Below are 27,635 nucleotides of genomic sequence, written 5' to 3'. Positions count from 1 at the left end.
TATGTGACAGAATTAGAAGTTGAGCTTCTGGAAGAACCACTTGTTCTTACCGGCCTGGTGCTTCTCCTCCAAAGCCTTTCTCACAACCTTCTTGGCCTCTTCTCTCTGAGATGGCTCGTTCAATGCATCAGAGGTAACAGCGTTCTTGAAAGACTCAACGTCCAACGAGTATCTGGTTGGCATCAAGTGGTTGTAGTTGATGACCTTCACGAAAGGCTTGACTCTGGTTCTCTGGGCAATCTTCTTGGCGTCGTGAGCCTTGGTGATTCTCTGTGGGCCTCTCTCGATACCGACAACGAGGGCGTGTGGGAAAGAGTGGGCCTTGGTGCCGTCATCGTGGGGTCTGACGACAACAACCTTCTTACCAGCGAAACGGCCACGGGTGACAATAGCTGCTTGTTAGTATTGAGTTGAGAATATTTGCATTTGCTGATTGGATGGAGTTTTTCACTTTGGTACGGGTCGACATATTTCGTTGTATTCTGTAGAGTGGAGCTGGATTTTAACGGACGATGGATACTTTTGATGGATGGACACACTGGAGTCATTGGATTTGCTACATCAGTCGAGGTGATGGAGATTGATGGACGTTGGTGGAATATCAAATTTTCATGAATCAGTGGATGAAATATCAAAGGATTAGGGCCAGGGTAGGCATCTCAGCAAATTGATCGGTCTTCAACGGCTGTACATACCAACTTTACCAGACTTGATGAACTTAGCCATTTTTGAGTTGTGGAACAGGTGAAATATCAAAATCCTTTTTTCTTCACTAATAGAAAATTTTTTGTGAGTAGACGCTGCGAAGGATGTCGTCTCGTATGCAGGGCGCGGGCCCAAGCTCTTCTGTTTGTGTGCGACATTTCCTAACGTGTGCGGTGGCTACGTCGCAGTGTCGGTCGAGGGCTCTTCTTCCGTCACGTGAGAGGGTGTGACTGTCACAACGACATCGGGACATTTCGGTACAAATGGCATTCCGTCAATGAAAGTCATGTGGGGATGGAAAGGAACTTTGTTTATCATGAATATGCGTGTTTAGAGGAAAAGTGGTTAACTATTGAGTTAAATTAATCGCACCACCTTTGTGATTGATGAAGCTGGAAGATCGATGCATAGGCAAACTGCAAGAAGCTTACAGGTATGTACTTAAAGTGAGTGCAATGATAAAACTGAAGTATTTGAAGGGTCAAATGTGATCAATCAAATCAGAAGACGATGCCTTTTATGAATTGAAGCTGTACTAGCACTAATTGCCTATGCATCTACAATAATGGCTGATCTAGTGGCTGTTCACATCTTGAACATATTGATTCCTCAAGAACAGACATCAATTAAAAGTCGAAAGCACATTTCCCTATCTCATGTATAAATAGAATTGATGGGTGATCTCAGAGATAAGGTCTTGTTCGTTATGCAACAAATGGCTGCGAAAAAGCTTAATCAGGCTCTATGCACATAGAGACTCCGCTACGTCATCATGATGAGATTTTGTATTGTAACATGACTACTGCTTGTCTCGAGTTCTGTTAAGAAGCTTCGAGTTCATTGCAGTAATCCGGCCCTTCCCATTGGAAGGCGATTGGTACCTGTAAGTAATGTTCTGCGTGGGGCTAGTGGGGTTGGCTTTTGAGAAGCTAGAGCGACGCTCTTCGTGCTTCGCAACCGGGTTGTTGTTGACTGCTAGAAGTGCTGCGTGAAGTGTATCGTGGTCAGGACTCGCTGGATCCCTAGCTAAGCCTGTGTGGCCAACGTTGCCCTTTGGGAGAGGTGGTGGAGGTTTCCTCTTCATGCTCTTTGACTGCTTTGCTCTGCTTCTGAACATCAGATGGCCTCTAGGATCAAGCGTTTGCTTCGGCAGACCTGGTTCCTTGCTGTGATTTTGCTGTGACTTGGGCAGTTCCGGGCCCGTCTCATTGCTGACTTTTCTTGTGGAGATTGGATGGGGCACAGGGGGAGCAGCCGACGAGGGAGGCGCGGGAGCTGGATCAACTTTCTGTTCTTTTGGCACAGGTGGGGTCGATTTGATGGATGGAGCATCCAAGAGTTTAGGCGATTGGCTAACCGTTGATGCAGAGCGATTTCTCTCTCTTTCTCTGTCGAACTGACCGAGCTTGGACCTGGCAAGTGCCACAGTCCAGATATCAACCTCATACTTGTCAACTTCAAAAACAAATGTAGACTCAATTGCCTGTACAGCAAAAATACCTGTCACTGGAATGATCTTACCGAACTTTGCGGTGTGATTTGTGACGACCTCCTTAATCTGAATGAAGGGGAAGTTAAGGAATATCTCGTTGATCAACTTTGGCTCTGCGTTACCTTCTTTAATGAAGATCAAGAATCTGCCATGAGTGGTGGCTACTAAAGTACAGTTTCTAGCCCTCTCCAACGAGAAGCTTGAACTGCGGCTCCTTCCATTGCCACCGCTGCCACCGGATTTTGTGGAAGCAGCGTCTGAATTGCCATCCTCGTTCTTTTCAGAATGATTCAAGAACTTCTTCAAAAACTTTTTACCGAACTTAGAAGCAGACTTGCCTGATCCATTGCTGTGATCCTCCTTCTCCTTTCCGTCCACGGGCGATGATGGCAGGTCCTCGTCCTCAGGGATGCTGGTAATCTTGGGGTCAGGCTCCTCCTCCGGACTGAAGTCAACAATTGCATCCTTCTCGTTAGCCACATAGTTTGCGGCATCTGGTGCCGATCTCAAGCCGCCTTTGTTACCTTGAGCAACTCTTGTGAGCATCGAGTCATTGCCTCCTACCTTCGCAGCAGCTTGTAGTTGACTCACATATTTCAATGGCGCATTGTGGATTAACCCCTTATGCTTCTTATCAAAGTAATCCGTGGGCTGTTTGCACACTATAGCCTGGCCAACATGTAAGACTCTCTCATCTGGATCGGTAAGGTAGTCCTTCCAAGCAAGCTCGACACTCGAAATTGGAGGAATCTCGGCTGGTTTGGAATCTCTTCTTTCCGTCGGCGTGCTAGCAGTACTAAAAGAGCTTGAATTTTGACTGACGCTGCTCCTTGAAAAGTTAGCCCGTGAATTGATAACCGGACGCAAAATGTTTGTTCCTGGAATATACTCTGGGGCCGATGGCTTCCTTGCTGTTGCACTTGCAGAGGGATTCGACCTATTTTGTGGAGCTTCATCTTCATCCTGCTTGTGGAAGACATAGGCTGCTACACTTGCAGCGCTGTAATTCTTCGAATTCCCATCACTGGTGACACGTTTCTGGCCAGGTTTCTCGGGTTGTTGTGGGGAGTTTGTCTGTGAAACAGCTTTCTTCTTTCCAGGCTTGCGAATAATCTTCTTCGCTGCTGCTTTCGGAGCAGGAGGCATCTTCATCATAGATTTGGCAGTCATCTTGTATGGACCTAACTCGGGCACTGGTGAGTTCCAAATGGCATCTGTGTCCTCGAAGTCAATTTCATGAAAGAAGTGGTGTTTCTGAATTTGGTTGATAGTTGCTCTTCTCGAGGGCTGGAGTACAAGAACCTGCTTGATCAAGTCTCTGAGAACCAAGGGGAAACCCGCACTGAAAGCATATTGCAACTTCGTAATCTTCTGAAAGGTGAGATATTCGTTCGTAGCCTTGAAAGGTGGTTTGCCTGCAATGAGCTGGTACAAAATACATCCGAGAGCCCAGATATCACCGGGTTTTCCGCAGTACTTGCTTTCAAGAAGCTCGGGAGACACATATTCTGCTGTTCCCACGAACGATTTCGCTCGTACATCCACCGGATAGTCCTCCTCTTCTCCTGTATCACCATTTTTCTTGCGCTCAAGGAGCTTAGCTGTGCCAAAGTCTGTTATTTGGATTCTATAATTTTCATCCAAAAGCACATTTTCAGGCTTTATGTCTCTGTGAATGACACCGTTGTCGTGCATGAATTTGATAGCGTCAAGCATTTGGGCACCGAAGTAGCGGGTACATTCTTCATTGAGAGTGCCATATTGCTTGATGAGACCAAGAAGCTCTCCATTGGCTGCAAAATCGAGAACAAAGTACAATGAATGCTTATCTTGAAACGTGAAGAACAACGAGATCACACCGGGACAACCAGAGAGACGATTGAGAGCATGCTTTTCGATGTTGACATACTTGACCTTCTTTTCCTTGATGATGTGACGCTTGTCTAGTATTTTCACAGCATATTTCTTGGAGGTGAGCTTATCTGTGGCCAAAACAACAGTGGAGTAAGAGCCTTCGCCAATGTCTTTTCCAAACTCAAAGTCCTTGACTGTACGACGGATAACTTTGTAATCGTATCCGCTGGACGAGGAAGAGATTGTTCTTTCTGCGCCTCCTTTTTCGGCCCAATTGTCGACGCTTTCGCTGCGCAACAGCACGTCAACATTGCTCGTGTCTTCGTCCAAGTTCTCCTGGCTCTCCACGTGTCGTCCGTGGTGTCTGTAATTTGTCTCTATAACTGGAGGAGTCAGGACCAATTGGCGGTACTGGCTTTCTGAGGATGGGGTGTCAAGCAAGACGTTCAACGACGACGAATGAAGACCTGTCTGGCCAATAGGCTGGGTGAAGTCGAAAGAGTCGCTCAGCCCCGGTGAATCGTTCCGTTGGGGAGTATGAGGCAGGGCGTTTCCTGAACGTTCGTTCATGGCTTGAAATACCGCCTGGGCTCTTGTAGGATTCATTCTCTGGGAGCTCTTCCTCACTGGCGGCGAATTGTCCCCCACCTGGTTCAGATTAGAGTCCAACAGGTCTTGAGATCCATTCTGTGGAGTAGTAGCCGTACCATCTTGGAGATTGCTACGCTGAGCGTATGAAGTGTATATGTCACCGAAATCCGGCAGTTGTGTCCCAGACCTTCCGGAGGCTGGCTCGGCTGCCAGCACCGTATTTTGTAAATGCAGCGTGTATCTATTGGACATGTGTTGGAAATGTGGTGCTCAAGGGAGCATAGGATGAACTTTTGGTGGGCTTTCGGCGCTGTACGGGAAAAATGGAGCACGTGATGGAATCTAACTTTATCTTAGGGTTGAAAGGTCCAAAAAGCAGTAATGGGCTGGCGTTGTGTGCTGGCCAGAGCTGAAGAATATGGAGTCTGGTTATGGTTGCCATGTAGCAGCACTGCCGATTACACGTATGGGAGTGCAGGTAAGCGGCAGAGGTGGATTCACCAGGTTCAGCCAAAGAGGCGGGAAAATTGTCGGAAAACAGTTATGCTTGTGCTACTCAAGAGAAGGTTCTTGCTACGGTTTTGAAATTGCAATCAGCTGGCAAAAGGATGAATCGACGGGTCCTTGATTGGGTAATTGCCGGTACCATGTGCAGGCCGATAGCACTGTGTAGCTGTATGTGGAGGCAGAGAGGTTGCCATATTGGAGCATCTATTAGGCTTTTTTGGGATGCGTTTGAAGAATATGGTTTAGTTTGTTTTGAGTTGTAGCGGTGGGCGAAATATGTTCGTTTTGACAGTTTTTGAATTCCCCAAAGGATTTTGAAGGTCAATTGCTGATCGTTGAAGACCACTACGGTTGTGCTGTTGCCTTGACGCTTAAATATAGAAGTACCCAGAGACAATTCTTCCATTTAGCTTGTGTTCCATTGAAAATCAAAATGGAAGTTTTTTCATATTCGAGCTCAGATCAAGCCGACCTCGTTCGCAATCAATGCCCCTTATCGGCCCATTGTGAGACAAATCTTTCGCATGAGGCCCGATTGTTTGATACATCGTGGTGAGGATGTTGTAGAGGCTTAGTTTGCCGAATTGAGTTGGCACCAGGTGAAGAATTTAAGCAAGCCGATTTTGCAGCCATTACATATATATCGTCAATTTGTGGAAATCTGTGTTGAGCTGGATTGATATGCAATTGTCAGATTAGGAACTTTCAATGAGTGCTCTGACGATGACGTCAGGTTCAATACTTTCGATGCCAGGTAGGTCGCCTTCTGTTGTTTTAGTTGAAAGCCACACTCTGGAATCATTACGTGATCCACTAACTGAAAACAAATTGTGAAGGTCAGTGAAGATCACCACCCTTCTTGGTTATAGAAGGCTATGACGTAACTGGATGGTTTACTCGGCCAAACCTCACCAATGTGCTTGGCTTACCAAATAGGTAACTCCAGCGGAAGAAACAAAGAAGGAGTAAGCACGAGATTTTCAAATACTGTAGAAATGGCAACTTGTGGTTTCTACACATGGATGACTCGGCTACCCATATCCAGACCTTAGTCAATGCCACTGTATTCCACAAAGTTTCAAAGACACCCGATTCTCATCAATTTAAAAACCAGAAAGCAAATCAGCCACGCAAAAGTAACGCTCCACTTTCAATCGCCTTAAATGCCCTCTTATCACTGCGTGGTACCGAGTGTCTACCATATCGGAACCCCCAAAAACACAATTCTACCAACGTCACAATCCACCAATTTCATCAGTATTCAATAAAGTCATTCGTAACTAAATCATTCTTTTCATGTCCTCTTTGCCTCTGTAAGTATTCCACCTTCCTTCCTCGTCAACCTCACCATCCACGTCCTGTTTCGCAGCCATTCTCACAGTACATCAACAATCACCTACTACTACAATACTCACCACGACCGTCCCAAAACACCTCGTCTTGCCACCAATTTGATATATTCATATTTCTTGGTACACGCAGATCCAAAAAAGCTACCTCAGCATTTCACATCACGTTGATCGCCAGCATCATCCAATGCAATGACCTTTCCCCTAGAAGCGTCTAACCTTGTGGCGTACCTCCGGGCATTCTCGGTGGCTACAGCGGATCCCGACCTGAATGATGCCTCCACAATCATAAAACCGCTCCAATTTGGCCTCAATAAGGACGATTTGAACAAATACTACCTCAGTAACCTCCGGCCTGAATCACCGCCCATTCCTTACGATCTACGGTCCCAGGCTTCCACCGCTCCCGTTACATCCACCGACTCCAAACGAAAAACACATGCCAAAAAGCGCAGCTCTGTTACGGGTATCAACCGCAAAGAGCATCGCAAATCCCTAGCTCAAAGAGACGAAGAAGCCTCCGACGGGTCAGTCAAAACTATAGGCGTTTCGGCCCTACAATCTCCTACTGTCACCCTCCCACTGCCACAAATGTCCTCGGCTGATGATCCAAAGAAGCGAAAGAAGAAGAACCCGTTGGTGAAATTGTTCCAGAAATCTGATAAGAGCAGCATATCCTCGGGACCAGAAAACTCGTTACCCAGCAAAGAGAACAAGAGCAGTCTCGACACCGACCATGAATCCAGATTCCATGAAGCTGAACCAGATTTGCGTAGTTTCACCATAGACTCCGGCAGTTCTTTGGAGAGACATGCACTCACTGAGCCAAGCACGGCCAACACAATTCAGGACAGTATGTTGGGCCTTCCAAGCGGGAACGTCACTAGTATAAGTGGCTCCGATTTGCCCGGGTCAAACTCATCCACAGATTCCGCCTTCACTGATATTGAAGGAGATTCGCTTCTGGACGTTGGGTCCGATTTGATGTACGATTACCTGGTTCCAGAAAGTTATGTGCTTCAGGAGGCCAAAAACCTGCGAAAGCAGAAAAGAAAGATCAAGAAGGGGCATTCCTCCGCAAGCCTTACCTCCTCAATGCAAAGGTCTAGTCTAGACGACGAGTCAAGAGAGAAACCGCGGGTACGGAAACAAGCAGACTCCCTTCAATTTGAAAAGATTTATTATGCAGTTGGAAATCAGGAGCCGGCTCCTTCTAACCTAAGCCGCATGATTCTGTCAAAGTTCAGATCGACGTTTGTGAACCCCTTGAACTACTATGGTTTTGTTGCATCAGACGCTCCGGTTCCTAACGCACACAGAGTTTTCATTGACTTCTTTATGCCGCCAAAAGATACACCAACGCTTCAGAAGGTTGCAATCTGGAATACAACGCCAGTTCATGACTGTATTGGCTACGTGCTTTTGCAATTATCGAACTTGAGTGAATACAAGGAGTCTTTGGACAAGGAATTCATTAATCCCAACAACTGGAGAATGGAGCTCATTGATGAGGATGGTGAATTGTACGATGGTAATTTTGGTGTTCTCGATAGAACGAGGCAGTTGTCATCGTACAACAGTCCCAATACTCTAGCATTGTGTCGGGTGACCAAACCAGCAGAATTGAAGAACAACGAAAAGCAATCCCCTCTTCCGCCCGACTTCAAACAAAATCTAGATACTTTTGACAAGCATCCGGGTCAGGAGAAATCTAACGAGCCCATGACGCCTCAGTTCGACACTAAGCCTGGTCAAATGGGTGTTGACACAATTGAGGTAAAGGTTGGAAATATTCCGGATAGTCATACAAATATCGTCAGCTTCTTCATCAGCTCACATATGACCGTTGGTCATCTTCTTGATCTCATATGTCTGCAATATCAGATCGACCCATTACGATACCGTCTAGCACAGGCAGATTTCCCTGATATACAGACAAATTTGTTGGGAGATGACATAAAGCTGTCCAAGAACAGCTGGCAACAGCCTTTGGATAATGCAGTCTTACTTTCTACCCTTCCAACCAACAAGTTTAAGTTTGTGCCTAATTTGTCACAAACCATAAGGCCGCTAACAGATGTCAAAGTTGATAGCTTTAAGGATAACAACATCACGCCCTCGTCTGCTACATTCATTCCACATGGTATCACACCTCCTACCAGTCAATTTGAGAATAGAGCTGAAGATGTTTCAGCCAGTGTTACCGACGAGAAAGACAGAATGGCTGCTGAAATTGAGAAGCCAGCTGCAAAGAAACCTCATAAGGCAGACCCAGATATGTCTGCTATTGCCAATAGAGCTAACAAGCTCTCGTTTGGTGATATCTTGAATCAAAATCGTCCAAGTTTACCCGTCAGTTTGAACACCATTTACTTCAAATGGACAGTGTATCGAAAGAAGCCACCAATTATCAACCGAATCGAGAAGGCGCTAATTATAGACGGTGACTACATACACTTGGCCCCCACAGATGACGTCAACTGGCGGAATAACCCTGCTGATAATCCATTAGCCACAAGCAACAACCTAAGCCATCACCATTACCTTCATCATTATAACTACTCCAAGTTTTATAAAGAGACCATGATGAAAACAAGCTCCTTCCATATCACACAGATTGTCAAGCTCAAGCAGTACACTCAGTCCAAAAATCCGAATCACTTCAAGATTGTGATTCAGAAACCCGCAAGTGAGACCGGTAAAGATGCAGCTGTGAAGAAAAAGTACGATCTCGAGGCCGAGAACGGCGCTCAATGCGAAGAGATTATTGAAAAAATCAAATGGTCTCTTCACGTTTACAACAATATGATTGATAAGTGAGACTCTTCCTTTTTTGCAGCCAAAATCGGTGGTGTGCATCCAATATGAGGGCATCGCTAAATATGGAGAATGGTATCTATGGGCTTATCTGAGAACTGGAAGCGGTTAAGTGCTAAGCAAAATGCATCCAGTCCCAAGAAGGATAAACATATCCTGAAGATACGAAAGAGGTCGATCGCCAAAGCAACTCCGAAGGAACGCGAGAAACCTGTGAAAAGGCTCAATCAACAAAAGACTCCACTTGAAGTATACCTTTGGGGAAAGGACAACAATAATCCAGCGAAGGAAGCTGTCGGTAAATTCGTTGCCATCGATTGCGAATTTGTTGGCATTGGCGATAACGACGAGTCAGCACTTGCTCGTGTGTCCATTGTGAACTACTATGGCGTGCTACTATTAGACACATTTGTCAAGCCACAAGGAAGAGTCACCAATTGGAGAACATGGGTCTCGGGAGTAGCACCTCATCACATGGCCGAAGCAATCCCTTTCGCCGAGGCACAAAAAAAAGTTGAAAGTCTAATAAAAGGAAAGTTCCTTGTGGGACACGCACTCGGGGGTGACCTCAAATGTCTCGAACTCAAGCATCCTAGAAACAAGATAAGAGACACTTCGAAATACTCTGGCTTTCGAGTCGAGACAAAGGGCCACCCGCCCAGCTTAAAGAAGCTAGTTTCGCAATATTTCAAATACGATATTCAAAAAGGTCTGCATTCCTCCGTCGAGGACGCTAGAGCTACAATGGCGCTTTTTCGAAAATTCAAGTCGGAGATTGATCAAGAGGCGATAGCGAAGTACAAATAGTTCTACGGCGTGAATTATCATGATCGTTAAACGTTATTCATATATAATGCATCTTCGGTACATAACAGTAATGAACGGAATGGGTTTATGATTTTTCTAGGCGTTCACCTTCGTTGACGCTGCTGATGCTTCTGTGCATAAGTTGTTGCACCATTTGCATTCTTTTCATGTCACAAATGTTCTCTGTGACTTCATTTCTGAACTCCTTCACTTGACGTACTCTCTGGAATTCAAATGCGTTTAAGATATCGTTCAACTGGGACTCCGCATTGGCCTCGGAGTATCCTTCGTCTTGTATAACATCCACCATAATGTTGGAAATTGATGTGATAAGATCAATAGACGTGCTGCTGACCATATTGTTTTCAAGACCACGCTTGACAAGGTGAAAGATGACTAAGGCAAAGTCTCTTTGAGTTGCGAAAATATGATTGTACAAACGAATGAACTTTAACTTGAAGTTAGAGTCACAATCGCTGTCAAACGTGTAAGCAGCAATGATCATTGCGATCTTTGTCTCTCCACTTATGTTGTCCAAGCTCTCAATCACGGCCTTTGGTAGAGAGTTTTTCGTCACACATTGAAGCTCCTCAGCGTCCGCAAAATTCTCCTTGAGAAATTCGTTGTAGGTGCTATCTGATGTCGACAAGAAAGCAATCAAAAGGTACTCATACCTGTAGGCTTTGTTGGGATAGCCGTCATCCAGCAGGAGCTTATGTTTCAACATTCTCTTCAAGCAGTGAACAGATGTGTGCCTGAATTGTGATGTAGTGAGACCAAGACAAAGGAAAAGCATTATATGGAGCTGGAAGTTGGCCTCACTCACCGTGTGATTCACTTCGGCCTCATATTCTGAAAGAAGGGGTTCGAGTAAGGGACGAGTGCTCATTATAGGCTGCATGAAGTCCTCTCTGTACTCCATTTTGGTGAAGATGCTAGTAGTAGTGGTGATAGCTGTCTGGTATAAAGGTGGGAAGCTCAGCAAACTGTGGCAGATAATTGACCAAATGAGGATTGGAAGATATTTCGAGTCTCTGGCCAAACCTTCTTCCAATCTGGAATAGCAGATCCCTGAATGCACGTACGTATTAGGCTCGTGATATTTGTTGTCGACGAGCATCTTCATCATACGGCCACCGGCTGAATCACTTATACCTGATCTGGCAAGAGTACCGACCAATGTGATAGCACGACGTTGGAAAAGAGAGCCGGAGCTGAACGCAATTTCCATAGCGAGAGATGACCACCTAGCTGTCCATCTGATTTTGTCGTCTGAGGACCCAACCAGAAGCATGAAGCTCTTCAACTTGTCGCACAAAAGATCAAAAGCTGTAGCCCTGTTAAAAAGGTGTGTAGCATCTGATCCTTTGCTTCTGTCGCCAGAAGAAAACCCAAAGAGCATTCTTGCACGCTGACTAGTGAAGTACTCGATTGAGGATTCAATAAGCTCTCTCTGAGGATCTGTGAGATCGAGCTTGTGAACGAATGACTGGACAGTATTGATCGTAAGTTTTTGCAAATCCGGTCCAAACTCGAGCCTGGGGCTATCAATGAACAAGGAACAGAAGAAGAAGACATGCAGCAAGTAGAGCGAGCCAAAAACGTAAGAATTGAAGAACATTGCCGCGCAAATCTTGATGAGGACAGTGATCTCGAGGAGTTTGCTCTGTAAGGCAATGTCTGAATCATCACTTCTGGTCTTATGGATGCATGCCACAAGCCTGGACATCAATTCACCACAAAGTTCAACACTAGGACTCAATACTGATATAATTTGCTCCCATTCAGATTCGTCTGACTTGTTGTCAATGGCAAAAGCAATGATCTCATCCAAGAGCACCGACGTTAAGCGCAAGTCTGCGAAAAGCTTTTTCCAGACATACTTGTTGAGGAATGGAAGCAGATTCATAGTTTGCGAAGTGATACGACAGAACTGCCTGGCGATCTCTGCCACTCTTTCAGATCCATTTTCAAGTTCCATGAAAATCTGGTTTCCGACATTCTCAATCCATGGAGAAATGTACATTATGGCACTCACACGATGGGCCTCGGGGAGTCTCTCGAAGTTGTTGAAAAAAGCTTTGATGAAGCGATAGGTGTTTTCAGGTCGTTTCTGTGCAAGGTGTGTCGAGACGCTGACAACGAAATCGGTAGTATCTGTCGGATATGCGATACTGGAGGCATGAGATGGAGAGACCCCAAAGTCCACATCGTAGTACGCAGACATCGACGAAAAGAGGTAAGAAGCAGAAGATCTCACCTCCGGGTCTCTTTCAAGTAAGGCGTGAAACACAATGTTATAAAGTTTTCCAAACCAATGCAGCTCTCTCAAATCATCCTCGTCCTTCTTGTGACCGGATGTCTCCCTAGAAGTCCTCAACATGGCAAAGTAAAGGAAGCGCAAAATAGCCAGACGCTGGTTAGATGAAATGATAACCTCATAATTGTACCTGTTGAGAGACAAGGTAAACTCATTTGGAGTATCAAAAGTGTTGGAAATTTCACATCGGGTAATATCCGACAACTGGTGGACTTCGACTGGTGTGAGCGAATCAGTCTGAATAAAGTCGGGGCTAAACTCTGACTTTTCGAAACATAATTGCATGAACTTGCGGCCAAGCTTGAGTGTGGCTGGAACAAACTTTTGTACAGCATTTTCGTAGACAAGACAATCATTGAAAATGACACGAACATCTTTGTCAATAGAAGTGGTGGTCTCGCTCAAACACAAACTGTTAATAACCTCTGGTTTGTCAGTTTGTGAATAGAAGTATCCCTTCGATAACGGGTTGATGTTAACTCTTAATTGCACCATATCCTCTATTATGCTGACATGTTTGAATCGGGGCAAATTGAAGTAATAGATTCTTGCACAATTCTTGAAGAAAATAGATGGTGCATAGTTTCTCATCAAGCTGACGTAATTCTTTCCAATGATTCCCATGTAAAAGAACTGGGTGAAGTCATTCACAATGTAAAACTTGTTATCCCATACTTGACTAGCCGCCTCCAATATGAGGAAAACGAATGTGCTCATATCGTAGCCAATGTCTTTAATATGGCGGAAGTTGACAACAACAGCAGGTGTTCCATCGGGAAACACAGCACTATGAATCACCTCGCTATCAACTGCAAGCTCCATATTCTTTACTGACATCTTTGCCATAAACTCTGCGTATTGTGAGTTACCAAGATACGCAGATGGGTCAACAGCTTTATAGGATGTCGTCCCTTGAAGTGAAATGGATGGTCGAGGCCTTCCGAGCTCTTTCATGATCTGGTCCAATCGTCTCCATAGCAACACACGTTCATGGAGATTACCGGCATTGACAAGAGGGTCGCCGAGTGTCAATTGGTGCTTGATGTAGACGAAGTAAGTGTAAAAGAACTTGTGAATGTACCGTAATCCAGTGTAAGGTTTGACAGTCAAGCTGTGGAATGGATATCCTTCTATAGGGCTCACTGACATGTCCTCTAGGAAAACGAAGATCTTCTTATTGAGTTCACCAAGCTGTTCGGACCTTTGAAGCAAACCTTCCCACTTAAGCGAGGAAAGAGTGCCGTTCGCCATGTACTGAATGACCTTCACCAACTGGATAAGTGAGCGCTTCACCTTCACGTTCGAAGTAGAAAGATCGAAGAACGATTCAGGGCTGACAATAGCAGGACAGAAAAATCTCAAAAAGACGAACGAGCCAACTGCAATGAGGGCTGCATCCTCAAACTTTGCCCCAACAGACTTGTAAATTTCCGAGCAGATGAAACGAAACGAATCGGGAAACCACTTGGCAGATCCCACAATTCTATCAACAATCTTTGCCAAAAACTGAACAAATAGATCAACGTCCTCGAGTTCGTGGCTCTTTTCGACCTCAAAAACAACGGAATTCAGGATTATTTCCTCGATAACAGGTTTCAAAACAACTGTCAAGTAGGGCAATCCGTCTTCTTTTGCAAAAATGGACATTAATCTAGTCAATGTACTGTTCCTCCTGAAGATGTCGGTGGATCTCGCAACACTGCTGATTTCGTCTGTCAACAAGGTAACGAATAACTTGTCGAGCTTGCGAGTATAGCCGAAGAGGCCATGAAGCGAAGTTGCTAAAAGATTGTGTTCTGCTGGTGAAGCGACTTCGGCAGCTGCTCCGTATACTTCATAAATCTCAGCCATCTCAAACACTATTTCATCAGAGAATTCCTCTTTGGCGCTTTTGAGCTTCTTGGTGGATAACATATCGCCAAAGATATTCAAGAAGATCGACCTGATTTTAGCATTTTGATGATAGCCCAAAGGAAGGACGAAGTGCATGCCATGCTCCGTATCAGACTGGAGAATGTTGGAGATAGATTTGAGGACAACGTCTGTGATTCCTTGAATTTTGTACTTCGAGCGTAGCATTGTGGGAGATGGTGTAGGTGAAGTGTACTTCTGCAATATCTTGAAGAAGAGTGAGAAGTGGTTCGAGAAAACCAAATCTTTGCTATGTTTCAAATTCTTCTCACTCACGCCTTCAGGAACTTCAAAAATAGAGTCTTGCAATTGCATTTCGAGACACTTTGCACATTCACTTGCTAACTCAATGTACAAGAACTCAAGCTCCGAGCTCTTAGTCTGGTTACTTTGACTCGTGTTAGGAGTTGTCAAAACCGAGTCATCCACGTCAGCTTCCTCGCTAGTTGCATCAAAAAAGACAGCTTGTTCAAGCCATTCGAGAGAAATCTTTGCATAGTTACTTCTCAACTTGTAAGCACCAGCAATACCATTTCTTTCTCGATCAGCTTCAATCGCGGAACAGACTTTGCAGAAACGCAACTTGAGCTTGACAATATCCACGGGGTTAGTCACCATTCCAATAAACTTGTGAAGGAACTCGCACACACCAGGCAATAATGAAACCAACACAAATGAACCGTCATTTTTGATAGCAGTCATAGCAGTAATGATCGCCATCATCTGTTCCATGAACAAAACAGCTTCACTTGATATAACGCCTTGATCAACATAATAAATACCGGCATTCATGAGTTTTGTACAGACCAAATGGAAGACGGCAGGATGCGACTCGTTCGATAAAGCATCTTTAATTACAACTCTAACGACAAGCTCGTTCAGCTTGAGCAAGCTGATGGCTCTATCAAAGAATGCAGAAATTAAAGCTAACGCCTTCTCCTTCTCCTTCGGGTCATTTTCCAGAAAGTCTTTATTCAAGAAGCATCCCGATGTGGATACAAGGAAGCCCGTATAATGCCTAAAGACAAGGCTTGCATCTGTGAGGGTCGAAGAGCTATCAACAATATCCAACCATCTTTGATAAATCAAAAGCCAGACATGGTAGAGTGAGCTTGTGGGAGGGGCTTCCATGAGAATGTTTCTGAACTTCTTGTGAAGAGAAACAAATCCTGTGAACACGGAATCATCGTCGAGGATTCGCTTAAAGACATGAGCCAAGTGGTTGTCGAAGCAGTTGTAAGGGTGTTTTCCGTTCTCGATTTCGAGAATATGCCATTTCATCGTGAGCTTGGCCATGCCAAAGAACTGAACGTCGTGGGTACATAGAGCCAAAAGAAGGATAATCTCAACCGCTTCACAGACAGTTTCGCAGGCGGAGTGTGAGCATTCGTGCTGCAAAAGCCTATTGTTGGTGACATCCTTGTAAGAGATGTCTCTTTCTTGTAGAAACTTGTTCAAGAAGATGAAACAAAGCTTGAAATTTGGATCTGTCAACGAGAACACAGTACATGCTTCTGCGATGGCTTTGATGACGAGATTGGAAAAGAGGAAGCTCAGGCACTCCTTCACTTCAGTGTCTCTCAAGGAATGGCTCTTGCTCCGGACCATGGTCATGGCAAGGGTACATGCCGATTCAAACAATTCGGAATTACCGTTAACAGATTTGAAGTGAATGGCTTGTTTGATTGGAAGGGCCATTTCATGTGCAAACGTGATTAAATCCTTGAGGACAGCCTTCTGATCCCCACCTTCAGGTTGTGTGACTTTCTCCGACAAATAGCCAATATAGGCCTCTGGGGATGCAGCGAAGATTTCAAATAGCTGTGTCATTATGCGTTCACATTGCCCTATGCATTTCGCATTGAAAGGGACCTCGACGCTGTTCTGTTGCGCAGACTTGTTGGAGCTCGAGTCAGCTGCCTCCACGGTGGAGTTGATATTCTTGTCCTGAACAGACCCTAGACCGTAATCGAGATTATTTTTCTTGAGCGAAGATAAGAGTGGGTTTGAATTAGCCATGTTTTTGTCCATTTCCGGTAGTCTGTCCGAGGTTTGCGATAGTAGTGATGACGAGCTTGATTCTGGACGGTTAGAATCGAACAGACTTAATTTCCTGTAAGTTGTGAACAAAAGACTCTTCAAGGGTTCTCGTAGTCTTTTCATGACAGTTTGAAGGGGAACTTTGTATGTCTCGACGTGGGCAAGGCCCTTGATAACACTCATACAAATCTCAATCTCCGGACAGAGACATTCGTCTTTGCATCCGTCCTCTGACTTCGGGAGAGCCGAGTTGAAGTAGTCCACAAGAATGGGGATGTATTTGTCAGGGTTTATCGCAATGGCAGCCACGTATAGGTCTATAGAGAGCTTGCGATAGTGAAGTTTGGAGGCATCGTAAATGATATTGGGTCCCATTTTCTTCAAATTCTCGAATGTCTCGTCGATGTATTTGACGCTGAACTCACGCACATCGCCCTTCAACTCAGGGATTCTGGCACCTAGAGAGAAGATGTTGATCAAGCTCTCAAAGCACTCCAAATTCAGGCCAGAGCTTGCATCCTTGAGTATGGAAGTAAGGAACTTGAGGCGTTTGTTGAATGCTTGTTTGAGCTTATTCGGCTTTTGAAGAAGTTCATCAAAGTCTGAGGGGCAGAGCATGACAAACCACGAATGCAAAGATGGTGCAATGCCCACCATTTCCTGATCCTCAAAAGCCGTTGAAACGTAGTCAAACAACGTCTTGAAATTCTGCTCACTGGGCTGGCCAGGAATCACTTGCTCCGCGTAGAAGTTGGGGCGGTGAAGACATTGGTATTTGATGTTGAGGGAGTCGAAATATAGGCATACCTGCTTCCAGCTATTGGAGCGGATATAAGGCATCATACTGTAGACTTGCTTGGCGTATTGGTCGGCAACATCCTTTGTGTAGTATAGAAACTTGAGCAGGCATGAGTACTTATGCAAAGCAGCATTAGGGATATATTCTCCTCTCTCGGCCCATGCAAAAAGCTTTCTATTGAGGAAGGAATAGTAATCGTTTGGATTGGCTGCGGCAAGGTAGCGGAGTACCAACAGAATATTTTCGTCGATCTCTTTCACATACGCTCGTATCTCATCGTGTGTTAAGGATGTATCACTCGCAAGGGTGTAGTCAATTGGCTTGTACTTGTCATTCCGAATCCGCTTGATGCTCGCGAGAGCTTCTCGGTTCACCTCCTCGGAAAGAAGGCAGAAAAGAACCTCCAAGCTATGATGGATGTCTGTGTTGAGGAGTTCGGACGGCTGGAAGGAGTAAATCATATAGTTTTCGCTGTGGTAGCCAAGGTCAAAGTTGAAGTTGACCCCCTCGTTAGCGGTGATATTGGAGTTTTTACCGATTGAGGCATTCTTGTCCCACGAAAAACGAATAATCGTGGCAAACAACTTCATAACCACCACCGTCGACGTCAACGACTTCTCCTCGCGATCCTTGACTTTCCTTGTTGTAGGGTCGATGTTGAGCTTCTCTAAAATAGCCGAGAAGTGCTCGATGATATCGGGCATGAAATCCAGATTGCCATTTTCTTTCAGCGGCTTGGAGTTGGCAAGGAACAAGTTGGTGGTCAAGATAAACTGGGCATTGAGCTCGACCTCGGCAATATTGTACCCCGAACGGTTTGGGAGGATGTTCTCCAAACGGGAGCTCAAAGAGCGAATCAACTCGCTCTTGAGGTCGCTGGAGGCCATATCCCTGGAAGTGCTAGGATGCAATAACCGGCTTATTAATCTAAGGGTAGGATTCTTGAATGTATGGCTCTGTGGCCGCTTTGTGGGTGATAAAGTGGGAGTAGATTGAAGTGTGGAGGCTTGAGTATGGAGGTCAGATTGGGTATATGTGGAGGGGCACGACTTTGGAGAAAGTCCGGTGGAGAGGAAATAGGGAAGGAGGCAAGTCTTTTGACGATTATTTGACGTGAATTAGTCTTGTCAATTCACTATAGAGAGAGGATTTTGTCTGGGCTGGGTGGGCAAGGTTGTTGGCGAAATCTCGGAAGTACGACTTTTTGCAAACACGCGGATTTCTCGAAAGGAGAGGCGATTCGGAGGTGGATGTGTATCAAGAGAAAAGAATGAAGGGTTTCCGAAGAGAATTTGTTGAGTGGGTGGTGAAAGATGATGGTGTTGTTTTGGTGGTGTGCCAGTGTCGCAGATGGTACCAAGAAGGAGCTTTACCACCTTTAACAGCACGACAATATCTTCATCTTTTTGATAGAGTCAAATAACTTGGACTCTGGGTCCTGGTTTGACAGCCCACTTGGTATGGGCTGAGAATGGCAGATCATACCAAGAAGCGAACCTCCAACATTCATGTACATACGTCACCGCCAGGAGACTGAGATGGAGTGGAATCTCTCGTTTTTTTACTACAATTGGCGATTACAAATCCAACCTCCCTAGAAAGTCCTGAGGCTTTGGTCCCATGGGAGTGCTGAAGTCTATTTTCCACTCCCCTCCTTGATCTTCACCATATTGTACCCCACACATGTTAGATAGTCGTCTGAAAATCTCGAAAATCAAGGCCGTTTATCGGCTCACAGGCACCGTCAGCTGATACTTGCCTCTTGCGGCTGCCATAAGTAAAACAAAAATGGCGCTTACTGAGTAAACTTTATTTGAGAGGCGGAGCACGTTTCAACGCTTGTTTACGAACCTTGCTGAGTGTGGTGTCTTAAACTTGCAGATTATGGGAAAAGCTCATACTACATTTGGCTGCGAATTCGGAACCTGTTCGGACAACACAACAATACCGCTCCCAAGCCACGAGAACCCCGCAACGGTCGACGAGATATGAAGGTCTTGACGTGATTTTGCGTTTTTTTTAAATTGTTGGAATTGGAGAGGAGGAATTGTGACGTTGATGAAAAGTTGCATTGTAGTGAGGGTGTATGATTCTGATCCTGCGAGAATGTCTATGAAAATTCAACCTGATTCTTCAGAGGGAAGGACATTGATCTTAGGCGAATATGACTGCTCTAGAGGGAGTGCCACCTTACAGATGGTGGCAGGGATTTCTCCATTCTTTTGCACAATTCTGCCCATACGCGTTTCCAGCATCAAAACTTAGCATCAATTGAAAATTCACCTCAAGCTTCCTGAATCACTCGCCTTTTTGAAGGACCATTCTCGCTTCCACCTTGAAGCTAAGGTTGGACCGAACCGACTCGCTCCAAACGTTACAGGAGGTACGGGTGTGCTATATCCACCGGACCACCCCGACTTTGTCCACATCTCTCGGCCTCATAGAAACCAAAGTTAAATAATTCAAATCCTTTCCTACCAAAGCCCCCATTCCCCAAGCTCCAACGGACTCTCCATGGATTCTTTTTGGGGTACCATATACTCTCCTGCATGCACCCACGACCAATGAAAAAGTGCCCGCGAGATAAACCTTCAACAACCACATCTACTTATCTTCAACAATGGGTGCCGCTTACCAACTTTTCGGAAAATCCGTCCAGCCCCACGTCTTGTCGCTTGCCACTTTGGGTGCTGTTGTCTTCGTTGCCGTCCCTAAGCCTTGGGGTCCAGCCAAGCCCACCACTCCAGCTATCAACGCTTCTTCCAAGGAGGAGGAGAAGTTCGTCCAGGACTTCTTGGCCAAGCATCTCGAGAAGCCTGCTGAGAAGCACTAGACCAATATATATAAATTCACGTTTCCAGGAACTGCCGCCGGGCGGATCTGTAGATACCTTCGTAGATTGACGAAACGACCAGATTTCACAGCCATACTCGGCCTGGTGCAACGTCACACCTCAAACAACATGGCAGAATTCACAACATGCCCCAATTCGAAGTTTTTGCCCATTTTGACGGAGGGCCTGTTGACCTGAGGTGAGCTGGTGTACGGGTGCAGTTAGTCCCACTCTTCCTGAAAATCAATCCATCGCATCTCATCGCCTCAACTAGCACATCCCTAATGTCAGCCATATACAAAGCCTTGCAGCTGAAACTGACCAAGGAGTCTTCGGAGCAGACCAAGCACATCAACCGTCAGCGTGTGCTTGTCATCTCCTCGCGTGGTGTCACTTACAGACACAGACACTTGATCCAGGACTTGACCTTCTTGATGCCTCACGCCAGAAAAGAGCCAAAGTTCGACTCCAAGAAGAACTTGCACCAGCTTAACGAAGTTGCCGAGCTCTACAACTGTAACAACATTTTCTTCTTCGAGGCCAGAAAACACCAGGACCTCTACTTGTGGATCCTGAAGCCTCCTAACGGTCCCACCATGAAGTTCTTCATTCAGAACATGCACACCTTGGACGAGTTGAACTTCACCGGCAACTGCTTGAAGGGCTCCAGACCAATCTTGAGTTTTGACAAATCGTTCAGCTCGCTGCCACACTACGACTTGATAAAGGAGATGTTCATCCACACCTTTGGTGTGCCTCCTAAAGCCCGTAAGTCCAAGCCATTCGTGGACCACGTTATGACCTTTTCCATTGTCGACAACAAGATCTGGGTGAGAAACTACCAGATCAGTGAAACCGAGGAGCTCAAGGAGAGCGACATTGCTAGAGGCGAGGTGGATGCCGATTCGCTTTCGTTGGTTGAGATTGGTCCACGTTTTGTGATGACCCTCATCACCATCTTGGAGGGCTCTTTTGGTGGCCCCAAGATCTACGAGAACAAGCAGTACGTGTCTCCTAATGCCGTGAGAGCTCAATTGAAGCAGCAGGCCGCTGAGCAGGCCAGATCGAGGGCTACTGCTGCTTTGGACAGAAAGGTTAAGCGCAGAGAGATGGCCTTGAAGGCTGATCCTTTGTCCAATGAGTCTCTTTTTAAGTGAGTTGGAGAGAAAGATGGAGTAGTTATCGGATAAGTCTGCCCCAAGTCTCTGGCTAAATCAAGTGCAGAAGCCTTGATTAATTGTTCAGACAGCTTGAGAGGTGTTGCATAGTTTCCCTAGGCTCAACAGTCGGTCTCGTGGATCTCTATATACTGTTGGCCTTACAGGCAGATGCGGATCGTCTAGTGGCTGATCTACGAGATTAGAAGCTGCTGGATCATCAGAGCATAGACAAATAGCATATACAAGAACGGTTTTGAGTTCACTAGGCCAGTAGCAGGTAGCCCTTGCCAACGCTAGATGACATCATCGGGCGATAAAAAAAGAACGTCTCATCAAAACGTTTTTCCGAATTCATTGGAGGCGGTGTCTTCAGCCTCACTCACCTAGTCCCCAGTACCCTAGCCCATCAACACCCTGCATCACCCAAAACACCCTTCCATGAACGTGGTACCTGAAAAGCACAATAAATTTCTCCCTCTCATACAGGGAAAAGGCTGGGAAACAAGCGGACCATTGTGCGCTGAATATGGTACTACACCGTCATGCCTGGGGTGACCGCTTCACATTCCCCATTGAGACAAGGGCTGTTTTCGTGCCGATCCTCGAAATTCCCAACATCGGATGTTCCACAATTCTACAGACATTTCTTTCTCTCATTCTCAGGGGGTTGGCCGTATTTTTGCATGTTCCTGATTGGAGAGCCCTTGAAGGATCCACTATGGCGGTATTTCGCAGCCATGGTTGCAAACCACCGCCTCACCAGGCACCAGGCACAGCGCCAATGAGCGAATTCAGGCGGAAACAGGGGCGTTTTGGGATAATGTGAAACAAACTTGTCGAAACAGGGGAAACCCGCTTCATTGTACGCGTAATTGTCTTTTCGTCTAGCTGCTGCACGGTGGATAATGGGGCCCTGGTAGGCCAGGAGACTCACTCCCATAAACTGAGTATCCGGCCTGGCACGCGTAGATTTGCTAAAGTACCAAAATCTAAAGCCCACCTAAAACCCAGACTCCCCTTTCTCTGCCTCCCCTGACCGCCCAAACTCGCCTGTGCACGAACTTGTCTTCTACATATGGGTGTACTGCCTCGCTCCTACACAAATCTCAAGTGAACCATCTCCAGGGACCATGCTGTTCAGAGACCAGTTCATGCAACACGCTCTGGATCCACGGCCACCGGTGCCTGAAAAGGACCACCTGGCTCTGTCCTTTTCGTTTGAGGCCCATCCCGAACCCACAAAGGTCTCACCCTTCCTGCCCTTGAATGACTCCACCTTGAAGGTGAATAACCCTTACGGCCGCCTGGAGCCCTACGGGTACCGCTACTACGAAAGCGGTGGTTTTGAGCAGACGAGCCAGAACAATCTTCACCAAAACAGCCTGGGGCTGGAACAGCACGAGATGGACAGGTTCCCCAGTAGGAACCCGTTCGACGACGACATCAAGGACCCCTTCACAGATAAGGCCAGCAGCGTGGACGAGAAGTTCAAGAGAAACGACAGGGCTCGCCGCAAGCTCGAGAACAGGTTGCCTCGGTTCCACTACACAAAGCTTCCCTACTTCACCATCTTGGTCACCTTGATCCAGGTGATCGTGTTCATTGTGGAGTTGGCCAAGATGGCCCAGCTCACGGGCCTGGCCTTCCAGACGTCTCCTTACTTCAACCCCATGTTGGGGCCTTCCACGTATCTTTTCATCAACATGGGGGCCCGATACGTTCCTTGTATGCACAAACTAGAGGGCATCACCTCCGACCCTCTGATCCAGTTCCCATGTCCAAATTCCACATCTACAGACACGAACGTGTGCAGCCTAGCGGAGCTTTGCGGCTTGAGCGGGATCCCCTTGGACTCCAGCGGCTACCACCCGGACCAATGGTATAGAGTCATCACACCGATCTTTCTCCATGCGGGCTTCCTCCACATTGGCTTCAACCTCCTTCTTCAAGTGACGATGGGAGCCTCTGTCGAGCGTGCCATTGGTGTCTTGAAATACGCCATCATCTACTTGGCTCTGGGTGTCTCGGGCTTCCTTTTGGGTGCCAACTTCTCGCCCAACGGAATCGCTTCCACGGGAGCTTCAGGCGCCCTTTTTGGCGTTATTGCCACCAACTTCCTTTTATTTATCTACTGCGGACGCAAGAATACCAATCCTTACGGTACCAAACACTACAAATTATTCATCTTCATCATGGTGCTCGAGGTGATTGTGGCCTTTGTCTTGGGCCTTCTTCCTGGCATGGACAACTTCAGTCACATTGGTGGCTTTTGCATGGGGCTCTTATTGCTGATCCTCTTTCTTCCAGACCCCTCATTCGTTTACGTTGACGGTATCTACACCTACTATGCTGACACCTCCACCGCACAACTTATGCTCAACCTGTGGAATCCCATGGACAAGTACGCCGACAAAATCAAATGGAAAGTGCTCACCTGGGCTGCCGTTAGAGTGGTGTGCCTCGTTTTGGCCATCCTCTATTTTGCACTCTTGTTCCAAAACCTATATTCGGACGAGATGGAGCAAGGCAAGAAGACATGCACCTGGTGCAAATACATCAACTGCATTCCCGTCAACGGTTGGTGTGAACAGGGCGAGGTGAGCGTGGAAAATGTCGATAGCTCCGGAAACCCAACCCTGCCCTCTGCCACGTCTTCAGCGCCAGCTCAGTCATACTCACTCGTTACCATCACCTCGCCTGGTCAGACAGTACCAACCACAGAACCTCTCAATACCCAAAAACGTGACGTCGTCGTCCCTACAGAACTCCCCACAAACGTCAAGCGGTTCCATGTTGAATTGCTGGACACTTTCAGCAGCAGTCTGACACAAGCACCGGCTGTCACTTCCTCGATGTTGACTGATATCACCCTTGTGGCTGTGATGGCGATGCTTGCATTCCAGTATCTTCGCCGCCGCCCTCGCAAAGCATAACCTTCACGATCTTTATGACCCAATACACTAGAACGGTACGCCGGACCAACATTAGCTACCCAAGTCGTCCGCTTCTTCTATAAATGCAAATATATATAGTCGCACTTGTAAAGCGTACCCTCGTAAGACGGACACTTCAGACTGACCCAACCCATCGATCTTATTATTCATAGTAATCTCTACAGCTTGCCTGTCCCAGTATTGATCTGACAGTATGCGGTTGCAAATGTAACTTACGTAAATAGGGTGCCTTGTCCATCCGGCGAAATACCCCCATATCACAAGTACAATACAGACACTTAGCGGGACTAAATTTGAAATATAAGTATTTAATCAAAAATCGAAACAAATTTATCTTGTAAAAACTCAATCCTTCTCTAGCTTCTCGAAGACTGTGTCCACCCTGCATGTGCGCCTACACCTCTATGGAAATTTTCTCACCACCAGTCTTCTCCAGCATGTTACGGTCCAGTATTCCAGTGAGGATCCGGCTGTTGTCGACGACGGCAACAAGGCTGTTTTTCGGCTTCTCCCGCAAAGTCGATCCCAAAATCATCGAAAAGCAAGACGACTTCAAGACTGATCCAAAGTCCAAAATCACCATCTTAGATGAGAAGAACTCCCCCAACTTCCAGCCTTTCAACGCCGAGCGTGATATGCCTGGCTTCAAGGTTGCTCAGTGGAAGCAAAACGTTGTCAGAAAGCAGGACATTGAGGCTTCCTACACTCCAGAGCTGGTTGTCCAGATCATGAGGGATACATACCAAGAGCTTCAAGGCCTGAGCCCAGATGATCTCTCCACTGCGCTTTTGCACGACCTCCAATTCAGATTCCGTTACTTCAAGGCATTGCAACTGAGGTTAGGTTTTGACATCTCCGACTACATCATCAGCAAATCACACAGTTTAGAAGATTTGCAAGTGGAGCTCAATAAGGTGGTGGCCAACAGATGGTCTAGCGAGAGGAACCCTAACGCCATTGTGTTGAGGCCTGAGGACTTTAAGGGTGTGCCCAACGTTTATTTGAACGAGGAGCTTCTGGAAGCTGAGCAAAAGAAGCTTTATGAAGAAAAGTTGGAGGAGGTGAGGAAGCAGGAAGGTATCTTGTAAATATAGCATTCGTTACGGAAAAGACATGTAGAGGAAGCCTAACTCGGGGTGTTTCATATTCATATTTGATGTGTATAATGCCTTGATGCGAATCGTGGGTATAGATCTCAACCCAGCTGACTGACTTATTTCTTTGTTACGTAGAAAATGGCTGCAATCGCTGTGGCTGCTGCAAGCACACCAGGGATAAGGGTCTGGTTTGAAATGCCTGGAATCAAGTCCTCGGCCAGCACTCCTCTAAGCGGTTTGATCTTGCCCACTGGTGCCTCGTCGTGAGGATGGTGGAGGTAGATGTCTGCCTTGAAGATATTCAACTTCTCGTGTACCTCGACACAGTCCCTTAAATCATGGTCCGAGGTGATGGAAACGATATCGCCCTCGTCATCGACGTAGCTGATGGCGTAGGCCTCACCTTCGCCTAGCTTCAAAGCCTCGAGGTCCTTACTGTGGAGCTTCGAATCAACCACATCCTTCAACTCCTGAAGACTTTGCTCTGGGCGTATGGTGACTCTATGAACCCTGCTGGCAAGCGCTGGGGAACGGAACTTGAAGACGAAAAGACCGTCTCTGTTGGCAATCGATGCGGTCTTGCTCATTTGTTTAGAGCCTTCCTCGACAGCCGAGATCGAGTCCGATGGATTTACATCGATGTTGAACGATTGAAACTCAGAGGGGGTCACGTCAGGGGCACTGGCGGCAGAATCCAGGTGCACGGACTCAGAATCGTTATCAAGCGATGTCCAAAACTTATTCCACGCTGGGCCCTCACCCGGCTCCTCCTTGCCTTGATTTTCCTGATTCTCAATCCGTTTGATTTGGTTGAGCGTGGCGTATGTAAGGCGTAAAACGTCCACGATACCCACAATCTCGTCCTCGTCGTCTACGACGGGCAAATTGAGATAGTGGCCCTCGAACATTTGCCTCAAGGCCTGCTGGATGGATAGGCTCGAGTTGGCAAAATCAGGCTGAGATGTCATCACACGCACCACAGAGCACTTCTTTGGATCATGGCCGGCAGCAATGACTCTTAAAACGACATCCTTCGACGTGATGATACCGCTGACACTGTCGTTCGTATCCTTGACCAAAACGGCTGTCGTTCTATTTTCACGCATCAAGATGGTCGCTTCATACACCGACAGCTTCACTGTGGTGTAGACGGTTTCTGTTGTGGGGTCTAACACCAGCGCCAAGGTGGGACCGTCCATCTTCAGCTTCAAGTCTTGGAAATACTCAAAAACCTGTCTTGGTTGGTCGGCCATGCCCATTTCGGTGTGGACCAGATCCAAGGCATCGTAGAGTTTCTTGGAAGAGGCGTGTAAGCGCTCGAGCTTCTCCATCTGCTGAGCATAAGACTTGGTGATGTCTAACACACCAACAATATGGTTCTCGTCGTCTAGCACAGGCAAGTGTCTGAACCCTTTCTCGACCATGAGTGTGAGGGCTTCCAGAGCTGGAGACAGCGCTTGCGTGCAGATCGGATTGAGCGTCATAATCTGCTCAATTGGGGTGCTGTTGGCGTTCAATCCTGATCCCACCACTCTAAAGGCCAAGTCTTTGGCGGTAAAGATACCAATAAGTCCACCAGCATCATCCACAACAAGAATGCAGTTTTCTCTTTTAGCCAGCATGAGCTGGGCAGCTTCGTAAACCGAGGCCGATGCCTTGCACACGATCGGATCAGACGGATTCAAGGACCAGACGGTACCCGGAGCACCCTTTTTCAGGCGGCTGATCCGCAGCCCCAGGCCTCTTTTCTTTGAGAGTTCATGCTCAATTTTGCGCCTAATGGCCTCGTCCTTCTTAGACTGTCTTTTGCGCAGGTCTGGCTGGGGGCGTCGAAAGGACATGAGTGATAAAGTAGTTGGTGTTTGTTGATGTGTGCGCATAAAGGTAAACACAGAGATGGACCGGGCCAAAAGGGGGAGGGTGCAATTGTAGAGGGGTAAATTATCAAGGAAAAAAAGTGTGCCTATATTTGGTGTTTATCGAAAGAAATTGAGTTCACTTTTTCTTAGCTTCACTAACAATGCGTTGGTGGTGGTGAAGGAAGGAGCATGATTTTGCAACCATTCGCACAAGGAGTCCATTGATCGGATCCGAGGTGGCATAGGATGTGCCATTTTAGTTTTGCCGGGAGGGCTCTTTTGATTTGAGTGAATAGCTGTTTCTTGTGTTTAAAGCCCCGATTGGTATATGTAGCTTCCTTTGAAGGCTCGACTTGGGTCCCGTTCAAGGATATCGTTAGATTCCATGGTTACACGTTTCGCTACTTCGGAAATCTCATCAATCGTTTCTTTTACATTGGTAAGGGATATTTGTGTCATTCGAGGCGGCAATATCTAGTTGACTGTGGACCAGCGCAATCGGTCTTATCGACAATTGTCGATATATACTGGTTCTAGCAC

General features: G+C 46.5%; 9 protein-coding genes across 9 annotated transcripts; 5 read left to right on the top strand and 4 right to left on the bottom strand.

Annotated features, from left to right (window-relative positions):
• Window positions 1-12: 12 nt before the first annotated feature.
• On the bottom strand, window positions 13-726 carry RPL27A (60S ribosomal protein eL27; the record flags this gene model as incomplete). The annotated part of the gene is made up of 2 exons (XM_024858715.1): window positions 13-392; window positions 696-726. The coding sequence occupies 2 exons, from the start codon at window positions 724-726 to the stop codon at window positions 13-15; spliced, it is 411 nt and encodes a 136-aa protein (XP_024713202.1).
• A 778-nt stretch (window positions 727-1,504) lies between these two features.
• C7M61_003373 (PDPK1 family serine/threonine-protein kinase) lies at window positions 1,505-4,894 on the bottom strand (the record flags this gene model as incomplete). Its single annotated transcript, XM_024858714.1, has 1 exon — window positions 1,505-4,894. One exon carries the CDS (start codon window positions 4,892-4,894, stop codon window positions 1,505-1,507), a length of 3,390 nt encoding a protein of 1,129 aa, XP_024713201.1.
• A 1,796-nt stretch (window positions 4,895-6,690) lies between these two features.
• Window positions 6,691-9,318, top strand: C7M61_003372 (uncharacterized protein; the record flags this gene model as incomplete). Its single annotated transcript, XM_024858713.1, has 1 exon — window positions 6,691-9,318. One exon carries the CDS (start codon window positions 6,691-6,693, stop codon window positions 9,316-9,318), a length of 2,628 nt encoding a protein of 875 aa, XP_024713200.1.
• A 78-nt stretch (window positions 9,319-9,396) lies between these two features.
• Window positions 9,397-10,122, top strand: C7M61_003371 (putative 3'-5' exonuclease; the record flags this gene model as incomplete). The annotated part of the gene is made up of 1 exon (XM_024858712.1): window positions 9,397-10,122. The coding sequence occupies one exon, from the start codon at window positions 9,397-9,399 to the stop codon at window positions 10,120-10,122; it is 726 nt and encodes a 241-aa protein (XP_024713199.1).
• An 85-nt stretch (window positions 10,123-10,207) lies between these two features.
• Window positions 10,208-18,079, bottom strand: IRA2 (Ras GTPase activating protein; the record flags this gene model as incomplete). Its single annotated transcript, XM_024858711.1, has 1 exon — window positions 10,208-18,079. One exon carries the CDS (start codon window positions 18,077-18,079, stop codon window positions 10,208-10,210), a length of 7,872 nt encoding a protein of 2,623 aa, XP_024713198.1.
• A 2,230-nt stretch (window positions 18,080-20,309) lies between these two features.
• CSI2 (Csi2p) lies at window positions 20,310-21,182 on the top strand (the record flags this gene model as incomplete). Its single annotated transcript, XM_024858710.1, has 1 exon — window positions 20,310-21,182. The coding sequence occupies one exon, from the start codon at window positions 20,310-20,312 to the stop codon at window positions 21,180-21,182; it is 873 nt and encodes a 290-aa protein (XP_024713197.1).
• Window positions 21,183-22,315: 1,133 nt separating this feature from the next.
• On the top strand, window positions 22,316-24,118 carry RBD1 (Rbd1p; the record flags this gene model as incomplete). The annotated part of the gene is made up of 1 exon (XM_024858709.1): window positions 22,316-24,118. One exon carries the CDS (start codon window positions 22,316-22,318, stop codon window positions 24,116-24,118), a length of 1,803 nt encoding a protein of 600 aa, XP_024713196.1.
• A 458-nt stretch (window positions 24,119-24,576) lies between these two features.
• Window positions 24,577-25,227, top strand: C7M61_003367 (mitochondrial 54S ribosomal protein YmL13; the record flags this gene model as incomplete). The annotated part of the gene is made up of 1 exon (XM_024858708.1): window positions 24,577-25,227. The coding sequence occupies one exon, from the start codon at window positions 24,577-24,579 to the stop codon at window positions 25,225-25,227; it is 651 nt and encodes a 216-aa protein (XP_024713195.1).
• A 125-nt stretch (window positions 25,228-25,352) lies between these two features.
• On the bottom strand, window positions 25,353-27,077 carry C7M61_003366 (uncharacterized protein; the record flags this gene model as incomplete). Its single annotated transcript, XM_024858707.1, has 1 exon — window positions 25,353-27,077. One exon carries the CDS (start codon window positions 27,075-27,077, stop codon window positions 25,353-25,355), a length of 1,725 nt encoding a protein of 574 aa, XP_024713194.1.
• Window positions 27,078-27,635: the final 558 nt, after the last annotated feature.

The sequence above is a fragment of the Candidozyma pseudohaemuli genome (assembly GCF_003013735.1).
Source record: "Candidozyma pseudohaemuli strain B12108 chromosome Unknown scaffold00008, whole genome shotgun sequence".
NCBI classification, from domain to species: Eukaryota; Fungi; Ascomycota; class Pichiomycetes; order Serinales; family Metschnikowiaceae; genus Candidozyma; species Candidozyma pseudohaemuli.
Note: the sequence above shows the minus strand (reverse complement) of the source record. Positions and strands in the feature narration are given on the sequence as shown.